Source organism: Buceros rhinoceros, unplaced genomic scaffold (assembly GCF_000710305.1).
Source record: "Buceros rhinoceros silvestris isolate BGI_N320 unplaced genomic scaffold, ASM71030v1 scaffold18, whole genome shotgun sequence".
Classification (NCBI taxonomy): Eukaryota; Metazoa; Chordata; class Aves; order Bucerotiformes; family Bucerotidae; genus Buceros; species Buceros rhinoceros.
This window is the reverse complement of record NW_010426093.1, coordinates 1-16,980: the sequence shown is the minus strand read 5'-3', so window position 1 is coordinate 16,980 and position 16,980 is coordinate 1. Positions and strand designations below refer to the sequence as shown.

Here is a 16,980-nt window from a genome sequence, read left to right as displayed (position 1 = left end):
CACTGCCGGCTAATTCGTAATTGCCAGGTTCCTGTGTTCTGCTCACGCGGCAGAACCACGTGGCTGCCGCCATCTCGGATCACTGCTGCAGTTCGGGTTTTGCTTTTGCTACCGACTGCAGGTTAACCCTCGCTTTCCCAAAACCCTCAATATCTCACTGGTTCTCCTTTGTATTTGATATATTTCTGTTTGTGGTGTTATTAAAGTTTGTTTCAGTTTCCCAAAAACCATTTTAGAGGTCTCACAAATTCTTTTTGCCCTTCCCCTATTTCCGCTGGAATAGCGGAAGGGTATTATCGTCACCGGACCTTGGTTTTACCTCAACCAAACCATTGACACCAACAAAGAAGAACTTGTGGATGACATGAAGGTTGGAGGCTGTCTTGCTCACAGTGACCATGAGATTATTGAGTTTTCAATTCTCGAGGCAGTAGAAAAGGGGGGGAGGAGGGTGTCAGTAAAACTGCCACCTTGGGCTTCCAGAGGGCAGACTTCAACCTTTTCAGGAGACTGAAAAGGTCAGTAGGGTCCCTGGGGAGACAGTCCTGCAGAGCAGAGGAATCCAGCAAGGCTGGACAATCCTCGAGAGATAAATTCTCCAAGCTCGGGAGCAGGCTGTTCCAGTAAGCCATAAGACAAACCAACACAGCAGAAGACCAGCCTGGCTGAAGAGAGAGCTGTGGCTGGAGCTCAGGGAGAAAAGGAAATCTATGGCCTATGGAAGAAGCAGCAGGTCACTCAGGGTAACTATAAGGGTTTTGCGAGGCTATGCAGAGAGATTAGAAAGGCTGAAGCGCAGTGTGAGCTTAGTGTGGCCATTGCCATGCAAACGGTCTCCAGCGATGCTCGTCTGTGCCCAGCAATGTGCGCTGTTGCTCTCGGGCTCCGCTGGTGGTGACGCTCCGCAGACGTCGCCCGCAGAGATGCTGTGGGTCTCTCCTTCTGTAGGACTCAAGTGCCTCAGCTGAGCATGCACAGTTGCTCCTTCTGTACGATACCAGGAAAGGGTCTAGGGTGCCAGGACATGCGCAGTTGAATGGGGCTAGGGTCTCCGGTGGGTTTTGCCCTCTCCATTGCCACGACCGCAGAGTGACCCCTGATGCCTGCACATGCGCGGTGACAAGCCTCCAGCAGGAGGGATCTCCTGGCCACAGGTTCTGCCCCTGCTCCGCGGCAGGGGAGCTGGCGGGGGTCAGGGGCTGCTCCCCACCGCCGGGCAGTCCCAGTGAACAGGACGAGGCAGCGCCTGTCCGAGGACAGTTGTTGAAGGCACTGTACCTGATGTTGGCATTTCACAGTCCGTCACATAGAATCCAGCTGTGGAAAGATCCAGGGAATGCGTGCACAGAGTAATCTAGAGGATCACCCACCGTTACTTGTTTCACCTGATCAGAGACACTGTTGTCCTCTACAGCCCTGATCAAAGTACCGACAGTTTTATGCCACACTATTAAATAAAAAGCAGGCCGGAGAAGTTCTGTGTTCAGATTTCACGGTTCTAGACACATACTGACTCCTCAGCTTTGTAGTGTAAGCTTTCTGTGCACCATTCCGAGTGCAGCATCTCGGGAAGCAGCTAAAACCTGCCCTTTTCTTTTGTTGACGCAAGTCAGTCAATTAGTTTTCAGGATTTCCTTTTTTAATAATGTGGTGTCATTGGTGCCAGTGTGATTACATTGATTTAAAAACTAACCGCACCACACTGGTGCAAACCTCTATTGTACATGTACTTAAACCACCCTAAGAACACATTTAAAATTAGGTTCTCTCATTGTTCAGACTATAAAGGTAGCTACACTAAGCCCTACACACACTACCAGAAATGTTACAAAACAGCAGTTTGTCCTTTCTTCTTTCTTCTTTTCTTCTAAAAGAAACATTTCTTTTGACATGACACAAAGGGAGGGAAAAAAACCCCAGCAATATCCACCTACCACATCATGACAGTATTTTAATTTGAAAAACTTTACTTTAGCTTCAACTTAACAGTAAACCAAACAGAAATTCTCAGCAGTATACAATGGTAGTGATAAGGAGAAGTTAATAAAAACTTAGGGGCTTGTTGCTTGGGCAATGCATGATAGTTAACAGGTGTTTGCAACATAAGGGGCTTTGATTGACGCCGACTCCGAAAAGATCAACAGAAATGAGTCTGGACAGGTTGTAAGCAAGTCTGAACACGTCCTTAGCCATGCAAGAACTACAGAGCATGCGCAAGGGGCTCCAGGTTAAAAGTTCACGACAAAAAGACCCGAGGTTAAAAGGTTCACGGGGCGGGGAGGGGGGCAGTGGTCACAACCACCCTGATACCACTGGCAAGCTCAAAAGATATGGAAATGAGTTCGAAGCTCATTAGCATAGGAAGCGAGACAGGTTATGCATATGTATAAGGCAATAAGGAAACTTTTTGACTATGTCTGCTTTGCTGCTTTAAGTAAGGGTCATTCACCTCCGATTGTATGCGACCGTGTTGTGGGAAACCCCTTCCTGGCCGCACCTTCAGCGCTGCAGAGCTGAGTAAAACATACCTGCTGTACAACCTACCCAGGCTGTGGAGTCTGATTCCATGCAACAGTAGGATTTCTTACTTCTCCAAGACCATGTGTAGAAAGATCTGCAATAGACTGGACAAAGCTTCGTAGCCTGGAAAGCAAAAACTGGGTCTTCGCTACATGTTCCTTCTGACACTGTAGAAGGTGTTTCACCATCCAGATACAGAAGAGCCTGGCAGGGTCCTGCAGTCCTACACGTTTTACTTCAAAGAGTATACCTGTAGAAACAGGTGAGAAAGTTAAAATGTTAGCATGAAACTTCAGTGTTGACCTGCAGACATTTTTAGGAATCAAAGGGGCTGACAAAAGAACAGCTATTCTAGAGGTACTTGGCAGCTACCTCCATGGTTCCCACCTCCTGGCAAAAACTTCTGTGAGTGTTCAATTGTGATTACTAATTTCACATTCTTACTCTAAAGTACATAAAAATGGGGAATCCAGAATCCAGCTGGAGTGAATAAAACACAGTCCATTGCATAATTTAAATACAAGTTTTACAATAGATTATGTATTTTATGTTTAGAAGAAATTTCAGATTCAAATATTTTAACTGTTTTTAAGAATATTTCTGACTATTAAGTCTGAATTAATTTCTTAGTAACTCTTTATTTCATATCACCTGCTTTTCCAGTACCCTGAGTAGTCTTAAACACCATTTTTTCTTCTAGATGTTAGAACTTTGTCCTTCCTCTCTGCTGTGAGCTTCAAACCAGAATTGTCTGCCTTCTGCAAAAATGTGGGTGAAAAAGAGCATCCTGATAAAGAATTTTGGGAAGGGGAGATATAAGTTTAATTTTCTTAATTATGAACCATCTCTGTGACAGCAATTCCCCAGTGTAGCTGCCTTTCAGAATCTCCAGGGTCAAAGAAGGTGCTGGATTCAGCCTTCCTTCTTGTTTCATTTGGGTCAATGTTACTTTTGTCTCCATATTTCTCTGCCCATACAACTGTCAGTCTTCTCCAGGACGACCTTTGCTTTCAGTGGGTTTCTGTTGACACTGTTCACCACAGTTTCTGCAAGAGTTTCAGGCTTCTCAAGAAATGCTTTGGAGGATTCTTCAGGGTTTTCTACATGCCTTCAGAAGGCCAGTCACACAGAACCATCTTCAATGGCAACACCATTAAAGAGCTGCTTTTCTGGCCCAGTAGAAAAGGCGCTGGTTTTCCGAGTTAGCATATTGACTACAGTCAAATCCACTGCATTAGAGGAGGATGCTCCTACAAAAGTTGAGGCAACGCCTAAATAATTGTCAGAATTCCCCTTGACACCAATATTCAGACCCAGTACCTCAAGACCAGAGCAAACACAGTTCAGCTCAGTGTCTGATTCTTTAACCCATTTTACTTCCTGAGCAAACATCATAGATAGTATTTCTTCCTTTTGCAAAGAAAGATGAAGCATCATTTAGCAGGCAGTTTTCCACAACAATATGCTCAAGGCTGGAACGTATTGCACCACACATCAAGTTTGTTTTTGACAACTGCCCCATAACCACATGGTTTCGAAAGTCTTGTCTGCAGTACAGTGTTGTTCCAGACGATGGTTCATCTATTGTTGGTATTTCAGGTGAGTTACACATAACATCAGAAGGCGGCTTTGTTGGGCCGGAGGATGCAGTATCTAGATTGTCTTCTAGCCTAGAACAGGCGATCAGGCAATATTTATTGAAGAAGCTTGTCCCCAGGCATCAGTGAAGTGCTGATGCTTCAACATTACATACAGTAACCTACAGATCTGCTGACAATTTACTTCCTTGCGGTTTTTATGATGAACTTGTAACTGATCAGGCAAGATACTAGTCTCCCTGGCATTTTGAGTCTCAGAAGCACCAGATACAGCACTATCACTGCTTCTTATGGGAATCCTCATCTTCTGACCTAAATCAAACTTCTTTGAAGCAGATGAGGTGGGAGAGAGCCTTGCAGAGATTGTCTTTTGAGACTTACTTGATCCTACAGTTTCCACTGTTCTACACTGTTCCACTGCTCTATACTGTTCCACTGCTCTGATTCTATCAAGACAGGTTTCAGGGTAAGGCTGACATTGGTAACAATGCTGTCTTCACTGCAAGGATTCAAAATTATTAGTGATACCTTGATGACAAAAGAATGAGAAAACCATCAAACTGCATACTAGCCATTCTTCCATTACTATGGTCATTATTTAAAAGCTGCACCAATTGTTTTAACTTTAAAAGGCAGGAAGCTGTTTAGTACAAGCATCCAAAATCCTAACAAATTCCATCTTGACCAAAGAAAAGCAGGTACACTTGAATAGCACCCTTCCCTTATGGATTACTTCTTTCTCTAGCTGAATTTTTATATCATAGATCACTTACCAGAACAAAAAGCCAATACACATGGCAGGATACTGCCAGTCCAGAGAACAGAAGGTGAATGTCCAACAGAGGGTGGATGTCCTCATCCATCAATTTAACCATGGTTCACTGAAGCCCATAGCACAAGGTGATTTACGAACATTTCTATTAGCAAAAATTCAGAGCAGAAAAACATTCAGCAGAGCACTTGCAATCCAATATGATATGAGACACAAACCCAGGAGAGCACAAGCAAACAATGAGACTATCAGTCTCTTTAAAAAGCATCAAGAACTGTGCTGTAATAACCTATACATTTAAAAGGGCAGTAAATATTTTCTGAGGGTTAGGATTGTTAATGTGGAAAGCTTAAAATTTGACTTAAGATAAACCACGTGCATCACATAGGTACTTGTGCATAATTTCTAACCTTATAACAGGAAAAAGACTGGGAAAGGTACAATAAAAATGGCTAGACTTAAGTAAAACAGTACTGTGCCTTAAAGGATGACCTGACAGTTACACAGAGCACTGGAAGGAATAACATTTAGCACTCGTTCCAGAAAACCTGGCTTGTGTAACACCAGCTGGTGGATACCATCAAAGACAAACATCTGCTGTTTCTGATCTAGAAAATATAGAGCTAATTACCTTTCCTAGCCTGGGTGAAGCTTTTGGTCCCCTTTAGAATGGAACTCCTGTAACTTTTCAATTGTAGGTTATGCAGATCTAAACAAAATTCTAAGGTAGGCAAAACTGAACCTATCTGGCAAATAGCACTCAGATCCTAAAGAAAGCCAAGTATGGAAGGCCCTTTTTACACCTTCCCACAGACATAACAGAGCTGAGAAAACAGTTTTTACTGATGATTGCCATTCTATTTTTCAAAGTGAATATGCAGTTCATGAAATGCCTACCTAATAGAGAGTGTGGATGCCACTTCAGGAGGTGAGTAGAAAATAAACTGGTCCTGTTCTTTTGTTTAGTCTCATCATGTATTTATTTGTCATCTTTGTGTCTTCGTTTCAATTTCTTCATCTCTTGACAGAAGACTTGCTAAAGAAGCAGCCAAAAAGCTGCTGTATGTACCAAACATGAAACAAAACCATACCAACTTAGCCTTTTACGTTTAGACTTCAGAGACTACAGTGGTTAAAAACAATCTTGGAACTGCCTTGCTCTGTCTCATCCTGAAGAAATTAAGTATAAAGATTTGATTAAGGCAAAGTGGTCCAAATATGACCAAATATCCACTACTTTGGCCTGACAGATCATCACATGCAGGAATCTAAACGTTTCAGGACTGCTGAATTTTGCCTTCCTATCAAAGCTCTTGGACAAGAATTAGCCTCCTGGGTTAGCTACTTGGAATGAAGTCACAGACCTAAAAAGAAGGCAAATGACCATACAAAGTCTGAAAATAAAGTGATCATACAAATAACAGCAGCAAAAAACCCAACAAGCCCAAAACACACATACACTTCCTATTCAAAACATTTAAAATGAAAAGGCTTAGACTGCATTTATATAACTCATGGAAATTGCAAGACAAGGAGTATACAGTCTAAACATGTTTAAGAGAAAGAATAGGACAAGAACTTTATTCCTTTCCCAGTGACAACAGATCAAAAGAGAAAAAACACACCTTTGTAAGATGAAGTAAATCAAGTGTTGTTAATGAGTGAATAAATCTAGATTCAAATCTAGAAATCCTTCCATTTAGCCAAGTCTGAGTGCCAACAACACTTCCTCGCTGAAGAACTGAATTACTCCTAGATTAGAGGCATCACTTCATCAAAGAATTACCTAAGAAATTGCGCACTGTCTATCAACTCTTCTTTATTCCAGTAGTATGCATTGGTTGCAGTGTGGATGTGCATTTCTAAGCGAAGAAAATACAAAAAGAAAGCAGGAAAAGAAAATAAAACGAAGGAGACAAAACCAGCATAAAAGATCTCTTGTGACACAAATGAAATGATGCACTTGCTTGTGTTCTCTGTTTTGGGCAGCTAGCTGGAAAAACAGATTTGGAGACATGAGGCCTCCTTGCTTCTGTTTATTCCTGTTGTGTTCAGAGAAATATAATTTTGAGAAATTCTTTGTAAATGCAGTGAACTGCATCAGAATATATGATGCCTCCTAACTGAAACATCACAGCAACGTAACATCGAATATTAGCCATCAACATGAGCCAATTCAGAGGAATATTACAGTTTTCCCTTAAAATATTAGTCCTAAGTATCTACAGCCCTGCTGCAATACTGTCACAAAAGCTGTATTTTACACATCTATAAATACTCAGAGATCTTAACAGGGGAGGGAAGGAGGGAAAGACAATTGCTCGTTAAGTAAATGGTGAACTTGGATATTCAGTTTCATCTTCTCAGTAACAAAGAGAGAAGCACAACCTTAGGTTCTGTTCACCTTAGGTTATAGCAGAAATCCAATTTAAAAACTGCACGGAGGTACGCTGTTTTTACAAAGCATGATCCCATGTTCATAGGCAAATCTCTCACCTCTATTCGTTTTACCTTTGCTCCAGCAGCCAGAGCCAGTTGTACAACAGGCAGTAACATCTTCAGAGATGTACTCACCCTCTGTCCCCACGTAGATAATAACAAAGAACAGTCACTGCTTCTATCCACGTTGTTATAGAAACCAGGGATCAGGAATATAATGTTCTAAAACACAGAACAAAACCTTATAAAACCAAGCTGACTCTCACAGGCTGGGAGCAAACGCTAACAATCCATGTTTGTGGACCTGATTCTGATGAACAGCTGAGCAAAAGTAATCCACATGACTGATGGAGAACATGTACTTGAAATCTACACTAGCTCCTTAGCACTGCAAGACTTAGCAATTACAGCAAGGGAATTTGCATATCATTCTACAACTCGCCAAACACATGGAGCACAGAGGTTTTGTGACAGACAGAAATTAGTATAAAAGACAACTTTACAATTCTAATGGATATGCTGACAGACATAGCAGTCTTTTGGAGGGGATTAAAACTCCTATCTTACCTTTCCTAACACTTCTTTCTTCTCATAGCCAAAGAGCATTAAGGCAAAACTATCCTTGATGCCACAGATGGTTCCAGATAATTTGAAGACCACTGATGATGGAGAAAACCACAACTGTAGCAGAGTAATGACAGCCTGTGAAAGACTCTCCTCCTTCTGTCTGCAGAACACCATCTTTCCGCACTGCCACTTGGTCCTCCTCCAGAAGTCTTACTTGCAGCTTTAAACTGAGCTACTTACCCTCTCTGGATTAGCCTACAGCTCACTGGATCCTGAGGTTCTAAATTAAAGCAAAAAAACCTCCCCAAAAAGCTAAACAAACAAAACAAAAAACCTCTAGCTAATGAAATGTTTTGGTTTTATTTCAGTAATCATATAAAATTACACAGGAACATTCTCAGGAAAAAGGAGAGGAAAAGAAAAACAAACTAATCCTTGAATATCAAAATGAAAGATCTAGTTTTCTAAGGATTTGGAATCCAGTGTTGAACTCCTGTATGAATATCCTGCTGATGAAGACCAGAAAAGTCTACACTGCAGCTTTCTGAGTATTCTTTAGACTTTGACTCCTCAGAAATGACTGAAACCAACTAAATTATTCAAAAGAATTTTAGAGAGCTTACAGAAACAGCATGGTTTCTTAAAAAGCCAGGATTGGAGAAAAGTGTCTTTCACTGCGACAGATTCCACAGTGAGAGGTCGGGGCTTGATCTCATTCCTATTTATGAAAAATTCAGAGAGCAATAAGCAGCATACCTTTTTTCAGGGGACTTATGCTTCTCTCTGACAAGGCTTTCTCCTGTAAAACAGTGTGCACCTATGTTCCAAATGGGAGGGGTATGGAAAAACGTGGTTGGTGCTTGTAATATACCTTTCAGATTTCTTTTCCTAGAGGAGGGATCTGCATAGAAGGAATCAGGTCCTTTATGTGGAGCCCAACTACTACTTCCAATGCTGGGTAGGCATGGAGTTGGCAAAAAAGAGGACACGATTTCTTCCTTTGGGAAGAAATTTTACAGGACTGTTTTGATTTTAGCCACAGTTCACTCAATCCTTTAACAAGTTTCTACAAATATCTAAGCAAATGGCATGAAGTTTCATTCTGCAGTCTCTTCATGCTTTTACCTCAGTAAAAGCAGGCACAGCATAACACAATATTTTACTGACATTATTGTGCAGAAAGTCTGCCCTTTCTGTAAGGGAGAAGCAGGATTGTCCAGCACTCCTCACAGAATTCTTCCTCAGCAAGCTGATCCCTTCACAAAGGCACCCCTGCCGCAAATAACCAACCCCTTGCCAAACTGTCACTGTTTGTGTGTAAGATGTCCTCAGAGGAAAGACACTGTATTTTAATACCGCTTGTCAAATATGTTAAGGTGAGCCACACAGGAGAAATATGCACAGGTCCTGCGTGTGTGTTAAGGGTCGAGGGACCGAGGTAACAACTCCTTGAATTCCTTAACGATCCCCTTTGTCTCGCTAGAGACAGAAGGAGTTTAATGGGAAAGAAGAAATTCACACCTCGGTCTGCGTTCGAGAAACTGAAACAAACTTTTAATAAACCATAAATCCACACAACTGTACACTGCTATACATATGCACAAACCGAGAAAGGGAAAAAAAAATGAAGAAGAGAGGACTTAGATAACCACAGTTCTTAACAGTCCTGTTCAAGGTCAGTGCTCTTGGCAGACACCCAGCAGCGAGGTGGGAGTGAAGACTCTGCAGCTGCAGACAGAGACAGTAGAATTCTTCACGTGGCGAGACGGAGAAGGGGGGGAAGAAACCCCGCACGCAGCACAATTTAACAGCAGGAAAGCTCTCGGCACGGAACAACAGGGAGTTCGGATATTCTCACCCGATTTCAGACGGGACTCACGGCAGGAAGAGTTCACAGTCTGTGATCCTCAGCGATCTGGAGGTGCAGGCCCTCAGCTCTCGGCCTGGTCTCGTGCTGGCAGGTCGGTGGCAGTGCTCCTCCGTGCAGCCGTCCAGAAGCCCAAGAGAAAGACACTCCCCCAGCCTGCTGCTTTTAAAGGCTCCCGACGTAACGCTTCACCTGACTCCCTTAACCAATTAAATGCGGAATTATTGTATTGCGTGGAATAATTCTATTTGTCCATTACCCAAAACAAGGCAGTTTTAGCTCAAACCAGGACAATGTGCAACCCTGGGTTCAGGCCATGCTGTATGTACACACATCACATTCACAAACTGTAGCATACCTACTAGTTTTAAGGCACGTTTCATGCGCATATAAACTCTCACAAACTGTGGTCCCGTTCATCATTAGGAAAGCACTCCTGTCAATCCTGAAGTAAACAGAAGCTGAAAGTCTTTCCACTGGGTCCAGCAGAACCATGCTACATTCGTTGACCTTGCTTCTTACTTGCCTCAGCCAGACTCTCTCTCTCTGTGAGACAGCCTATAACATCCACCTTTCCATAGGATCCAGAGATGTAGTCACAGTTTCCTAAGAGAGTGCTTACTTAGCAAGAATTCCAAGATAGCTCCCTGTCATTGTTAGAAAAACACTGTTTCTTGACTACTTACTAGTTTTTTATTGGAGGAAACAGTTTTAATATAGAGATGAAAAAGTTTGCAAATGATTCATTAATCATACACAAAATGTCATTGTTGCTTTTGTGTCTTCTCTCCCTCCCTCAGGATGACTAAAGGCATTTTCTTCAGCTTAATAAATATGCCAGTCTAACACCTTGCATTCAGTGCCTTTCAGAGATGCCTTATTTAAGGTAGGTCCCATGGTACTAATGGGACATGCTAATACTCCACATCGGTAACATAGTTCTTAATTTCAGCTGCAAAAATAGCAGTTTAATTTCTTATGGGAGGAAAGTCTTCTCAAATCAGAAAATATTTCTCTCTCTTATAACCTGCAGTGTTCATATCAGGTCTTTCATCATTTTTACATGATCTTGACAGAATGGGTTTATAAATTCCTATTGTGGAGGCAGCCATAAAACAGACAGCAGCAGCTACCCAAAAAATGTTGTAAGAAAAGAGCAAAAGCCTCGCGGAAGAGACTCAGGTCAGACCCCGCAATGAAGCACTTAATTTTATTAACATTCTTGCAAGAGCAGCTGTTCCTAACCATTAGGCACACCCCGTCAGAGCAACACATGAATTTTTATACCCTATTCCTGGCCGTGAAATCCCTCCTCTGTTTCCCCATTGGCTGGGTACTCCAAGGTTTACAGACGAACCCCACATGCCTTCTACATGCTATAGTACATATCAGTTCATACATCTCATGTCTCATTATCACAAGATCATGTCTCCCCTAGGTGGAGAAGGTAATATTCAGAAGTCTGTTAAGCAAGTGCTGCTTCCAAGGACCCCTGTTCATCTTAAATGACCCTAGCCATCAAGTTTAAGGTTTTACAACCTCCTGTCTGGCACTTACCCTTCAACTGTTCTCTGGTTTCTTTCTTATCGTGCAAGACAAGCTCCTATTTGACAACTCATCACCACTCATGCTCTGGTGCCCTCCTTATCACGTTCTTATCCTGCAAGAACATTCTTTGTTTCTTTCTTACTATGTGGATTTATTGCAATGAAATTTTGCCCAACTCTCCGACTGACCAAAACTAATTAATTACAGGTTTGGATGGCAGTTGGGAATCTATTACTGCACAACAGATTCCTAAACACTAAAGAACACACTCTAAGGAAGACGAACAACAGTGTGCACACCTCACTGATATAAGGGGGGAATCTCCCACTTAAACACAGCAAAAGAGTCACTCACCAACTCTGGAGTGAGGGTCACTCAATCCCGGGGAGATATGCTCGGACAGCGTCCGAATCCAAGCAGAGTCCCGGTGTAAGAAAGAAACAAAGAATGTTGTTCTTGTATGATAAGAACTTGATAAGGTAAACAGGAGGTTGTCTTGCAAGATAAAAAAGAAACCAGAGAGCAATTAAAGAGGGGAAGTGCCAGACAGGGGATTATAAAACCTTAAATCTGTCAGACTAGGGTTGCTCAAGATAAATAGGGTCTTGGTAAGCAGCACTGTACTTGCTTCATAGGCTGTTGAATACTACTTTCTCCTCCTAGGGGAGGCATAATTTCGTGATAATGAGACATGCGACGCATGATCTAGCATGTACTGTAACATGTAATAGGTGTGTCTGTAAACCTTAGAGTACCCAGCCAATGGGGAAACAAGGGAGGAACTTTGCAGCCAGGAATAGGATATAAAACCTCATGTATTGCTCTGGCAGGGCATGCCTTCTAGACACCTGCTCTTGCAAGAATGTTAATAAAATTAAGTGCTTCATTGTGGGGTCTGACCCAAGTCTCCTTGACGAGGTTTCGCTCATTTCCTACACCGGCACGTCTTCTCGACCGGCATCCTGATCCGAGGGAAGAGTCTCCAACTACACTGCCTGCTGCTCCGAGGAGAATCAACTCTGGCAGGCTCCATTTATACCCTGGTTGAGCATGAGCTGTGGTCCTTTCCAGTCCACACAGACAGGAGGCAGCTCACGGAATCGAGACTGAGGCATCAAGAGCCCTCAACTCGGCGAGGTGGGGAGCACCTGATGTCTATCAGGGGCTTCTGCAGAGTCGTCATGGCATTTGTGCAAGCTCTGTGCAAGCAGTCAGGGTATTTGCACTGTCACAATTACACAACAACTCCTATAAAGTGCTTGGATGGCTGCAGCTTAGAATTGGTGTCTTTATAAAACAGTTAATTTTAATCCTGGATTTCACAAATGAAACTTCAATATTTTTTCTCCTCCATATCCAGTTGAGGATTCAGGAAGATCAAGCTCTGATGCTGACAATTTCAGTAGAAAAATAACATGCCAGGAAGAATATGAGCTCATTTTCCAAGTATTTTCTAGTGACAGCTCACAACAGCAGCAAAAGAAAATAATTTTGAGACATTTCTCATGCAGTTCTCTTACAAACTCTTAAAAAAACCCACTATAGGCAAAATATCAATGCTTTTCTTTTGCACCAACTAGTGTTTTGGCACAGTCATTTCACAGTATTTGACTGACTTACAACTTTATAATACGCACAATGCAATTTAAGATAACTTTTAAAAGACCAGATAATTGGGAACTTTTCCATAATAGGTATTTCCATATTAAGCAGTTTGTTTATTTTTTTAAACTAATGTCCTTTATGTTCAGATTTGGTCAAGTCATCAGGATTATACATGTTGTCAGCTGCAAGGCTCTCATGGGTGCCTCCCAAACCATCTTTTGCCCTTTGAATTCCCACATCTGCAAACTTCCAAATCAAGCACTCCTACAAAAAAACAAATTGCCAAATGCTCACAAATGTTAAATGTATCAGGAAATTAAATTGAAAGTTTTTTTAAAAACCCATCAAAACCAGAGCCTACAAAACCACTCTCTACAGTGAGGTATATTTCACGTACCACAGTTCCTGAAACCACCCATGAATGATCATCAGTTTCTCTGTTCTCCTCACCCACAGCTTCCCATACCTCTTGAGGGAAGCAAGAAAAAGCTTCCCTAAGCAGGGAAGCTTTTTAAACAATGACTTCGTGACTACTGCACCCAAGCAGCTTGCAGGCTTTGTCATTAGTCACTAGAAAAGCAGAAAAAATAAGAAAAAAAACCAAAACACCAAAGCAAAACAAAGAATAGAAGCTGTAATTGTTTTTAATAGATCATCATCATCCTTTACTGTCTTATAACATCCCTTCCTCTTGGAGAAAACGGAGTGGTTCTTTAACATTCTGAACTCTTCAAAAACAGTTCATTAGAGCTTTTTATTTTAGAACATACCTTGCCCACACATTTTCCTGGTTAAGAGGGTTTGAGACATTGCTCGCCTTTTAGGTTTCCTGTTTTCTCTTAACTGCGTCGCCGCTCCAGCAACTTGTGTTGTTTGAATAATTATTTAAAGTTGTATTCACAAGCAAAGCCTGAACAGACCACGAAATTCTATCCACACCTGAAGACACGCAGTAATCATACCAGTCATTGACATACCTAAGACTAGTGTTACACAGCCAAGTCAGGATTAAATGCCTATGAGATGAGTAAACTCAGTCTGTCAGTTCAAGCTAAAAATGGCACACATCTTTAAAGTTTTCAGTACTCAATTTTATATCAATGTTTACTCTCAGGACAGAAGTAGAGACATTCTCTCCCTCCCAGTGCAAAAGGCATATTTACTGGGGCAGATAAAGAGACTTTGTGCCACCACAAACCCATCCCAGGACTGGCACTTAATAGACAGAAGGCTTGAATGAAGCACATTCTGATTTTCTTTTCTTCCGTCATGCCATTTCACAGCTACATTCTTCTTCATTCCCTTTTTTTGTTTGAAAAAAGACTCAAGATATCCATACTTCTGATATTGTCTAGTATATTTTGCTAACTACAATCTGCAATGGAAATAAACAAGTTGACAGTCTTTATAAGGCTACTGAGCTTGAGCAGACTAAAATGCCTTCATGATGCTCTGATTGCCTGCAGATACACTTCAGAGTAGCATGCATTTCAGCCTGTCTGGTGTCACACAATCTATACCAGTTACGGTCTGCTTAATTCGGCTGTTACTGCTGCAAATACCTCAGGCTGTGTTGACATCTGCAGTGAAGATGGCTTTCTTTAGATTGCACGAAGCAGCATGGAGGTGCTGGCTGGATTCCTCCACAGCAAGGGCATGCAAAAAGGAGCAAGAAGCAGAACTTCCAATGGAAGTGGAGAGGCAGGCAGAATACCAACAAGCCCATGAGTTACCAGTTTCGGTGGTGTGAGAAAGAAAATAAATAAAATGTTGTTCTTGCATGATGAGAACCCGGTAAGGAAGACACCACAGGGTTTGTGGGATGAGTTTTTAAACAAAGGTTGTCTGGGGCTTGTCTTGCAAGATGAAGAGGACAATTGAAAGGATGAATGGGGGCCAGACAGAGCCAATAAAACCTTGAACTTGCGAAACTATGGTCATTTAAGAGGAATGAGGTCTACCAGGAGCAGAACTGCACTTGCTTAGTAAGCTATTGAATATGACATTCTCCTCCCAGGGGAGGCATAAACTCAGGATAATGAGACATGCGACGCATGAACTTGTATGTAATATATGAACTTGTATGTAATATATGAACTTGTATGTAATATATGAACTTGTATGTAATATATGAACTTGTATGTAATATATGAACTTGTATGTAATATATGAACTTGTATGTAATATATGAACTTGTATGTAATATATGAACTTGTATGTAATATATGAACTTGTATGTAATATATGAACTTGTATGTAATATATGAACTTGTATGTAATATATGAACTTGTATGTAATATATGAAATGTAACATGTAAAGAGGCATTTCAGGTTAGCCTGTAACTCTTGGAGTACCCAGCCAACGGGGAAACAAGGGAGGGATTTTCTAAGCTAGACACCCGCTCTTGGAAGGACGTAACAAAGTCAGGTGCTTCATTGTGGAGTCTGGCCATAGTCTCCTTGGCGAGAGGTTTTGCTCGTTTCCTACACTGGTATGTTACAAGATGCCAGTGAAGACAAAATGTCTGAGCTCCATTTCTCCCCTATGAGAAGATCAGCTATGTAGCTATAACTGTCTACTACAGGAGTATTAGAGGAATGAATAAAGAAGCCTAGCTGTCAGCTGAAACAACTGTCAAGTAATCCCAAAATATATGCCTGTAGATTTTTAAAGAAATTACAACAAAATAAAATCAATGAAACTAAAGAAAACAGAAACAAGTCTAATAAAAATATCTTTTTGAATCACTGCCACTGAAACATTTAACTTAGTCTGTAGGCTAGAAAAAATTGCCAATGTCCATGATGCAACCAGACTATTTATCTTTTATTTTTCACTTAAGAGAGTTTAAGAGGTTTTGAAATGTCTCAAGTTAAAATTGAAAATGTTATTAAATATAAATCACAGTAAGTGTTCAAGCCCTTATTAAATACTGCATTAGTCAGACGCCAGTTAATTAACTTTTCACAAGATGTGAACATAGGCCCACACCTATGTTTTATGTTACACAATGCCTAGTGGCTGGACTAGAATTTTCAAAGGTTCTGCCTGTAAAAAACATTTCCCTGGGAAGTGGCATCAGCAGTCAAATGCCATTGCTCCACTCCCAAAACAGGAAGCAGTTTTGAAGGCTTAGCAGTACTAGACAACAACTATGAACAACTCATTACAAGGACATCTCTGCATTTATGTACCACATGTAGTTATGAATATGCTCGCCATAATAAAACAGGGAGACCCGTATCTGGATGCACTGGAAACTGCGAAGTTTTTTCTCTCCTGACATAATCTAGTGTAACAACATATTTTTCTCCATTTGAAAATTTTTTGTGTATTAGGTAGTAATACAAGGTGGCAGTGTGGTTCCATGGCAGACAATAATTGTTGCTCAGGGAGAGGTACAAGTGCAGATCACCTATTCAGCAACACATTCCCTGTAAACTCTTCCAGCCTGGAGTAATCTATGGCTCAGACGCTTATTCAACAAGTGCTTTTCCTGGCAGCTACTTATTCCTGCTATTTCCTCTGGGTTTCTGGGAGAGGAGGATCTGAAATGGTCTCACTGACAACACATGAACTCTATCTCAAAATACTGTACTCACCAGACAAGGATGCTCTAGGACGGCAGAGTTCAAAAAGCTGACTCATCCTGGTTTTGCTGGCCCAGGGTAGGATCAACTTAGCTTAGCAGTCGTTCGAGTGGACAAGGACTAAGCCTACTGATAAAGGTAGAAGGCCCCCTTCAGAAAGGCTATAAGCTGCAGCTGCCATGACCATGCTCTGGTTGCCATGCCACACCTGTGGAGCCATCATCTGTAACTGAAACACAAAATATTCAGTCAGCCTTACAGTCAGGCACTGACACTCAGGACGCTGGTGTTGCGGAAAGAGGCTGAGAAGATAGGTAGAGCTAGTTATTAAAATTCCCGGACTAGAAGGGGAAGCTTCTCAAGCTCTTTACAATTTTATCAGCCTGGTAGGTTTTCAAGAAAGACAAGATCCTTATGTCCAATCGTGTCTACCATATTCGGTTAAGAAGAAGGGGAACCTCCTCAGGTTCTT

At 41.6% G+C, this 16,980-nt stretch overlaps 1 protein-coding gene across 1 annotated transcript in view; it reads right to left on the bottom strand.

The window, feature by feature from the left end:
- Window positions 1-16,689, bottom strand: part of PASK (PAS domain containing serine/threonine kinase) — a gene marked incomplete at its 3' end in the record, with an annotated part of 17,026 nt that extends 337 nt beyond the window's left edge. Inside the window, 20 exon segments of the mRNA XM_010141328.1 lie at window positions 2,545-2,770; window positions 3,363-3,387; window positions 3,389-3,522; window positions 3,525-3,884; window positions 3,886-4,190; window positions 5,788-5,824; window positions 5,827-5,903; window positions 5,905-5,946; window positions 7,445-7,551; window positions 7,897-7,981; window positions 7,983-8,176; window positions 8,768-8,894; window positions 10,122-10,304; window positions 10,306-10,334; window positions 13,314-13,382; window positions 13,440-13,486; window positions 13,894-13,899; window positions 14,479-14,691; window positions 16,157-16,207; window positions 16,608-16,689. Of these exon segments, the coding sequence (XP_010139630.1) occupies window positions 2,545-2,770; window positions 3,363-3,387; window positions 3,389-3,522; window positions 3,525-3,884; window positions 3,886-4,190; window positions 5,788-5,824; window positions 5,827-5,903; window positions 5,905-5,946; window positions 7,445-7,551; window positions 7,897-7,981; window positions 7,983-8,176; window positions 8,768-8,894; window positions 10,122-10,304; window positions 10,306-10,334; window positions 13,314-13,382; window positions 13,440-13,486; window positions 13,894-13,899; window positions 14,479-14,691; window positions 16,157-16,207; window positions 16,608-16,689 (2,399 nt within the window).
- Between the last annotated feature and the right edge of the window lie 291 nt (window positions 16,690-16,980).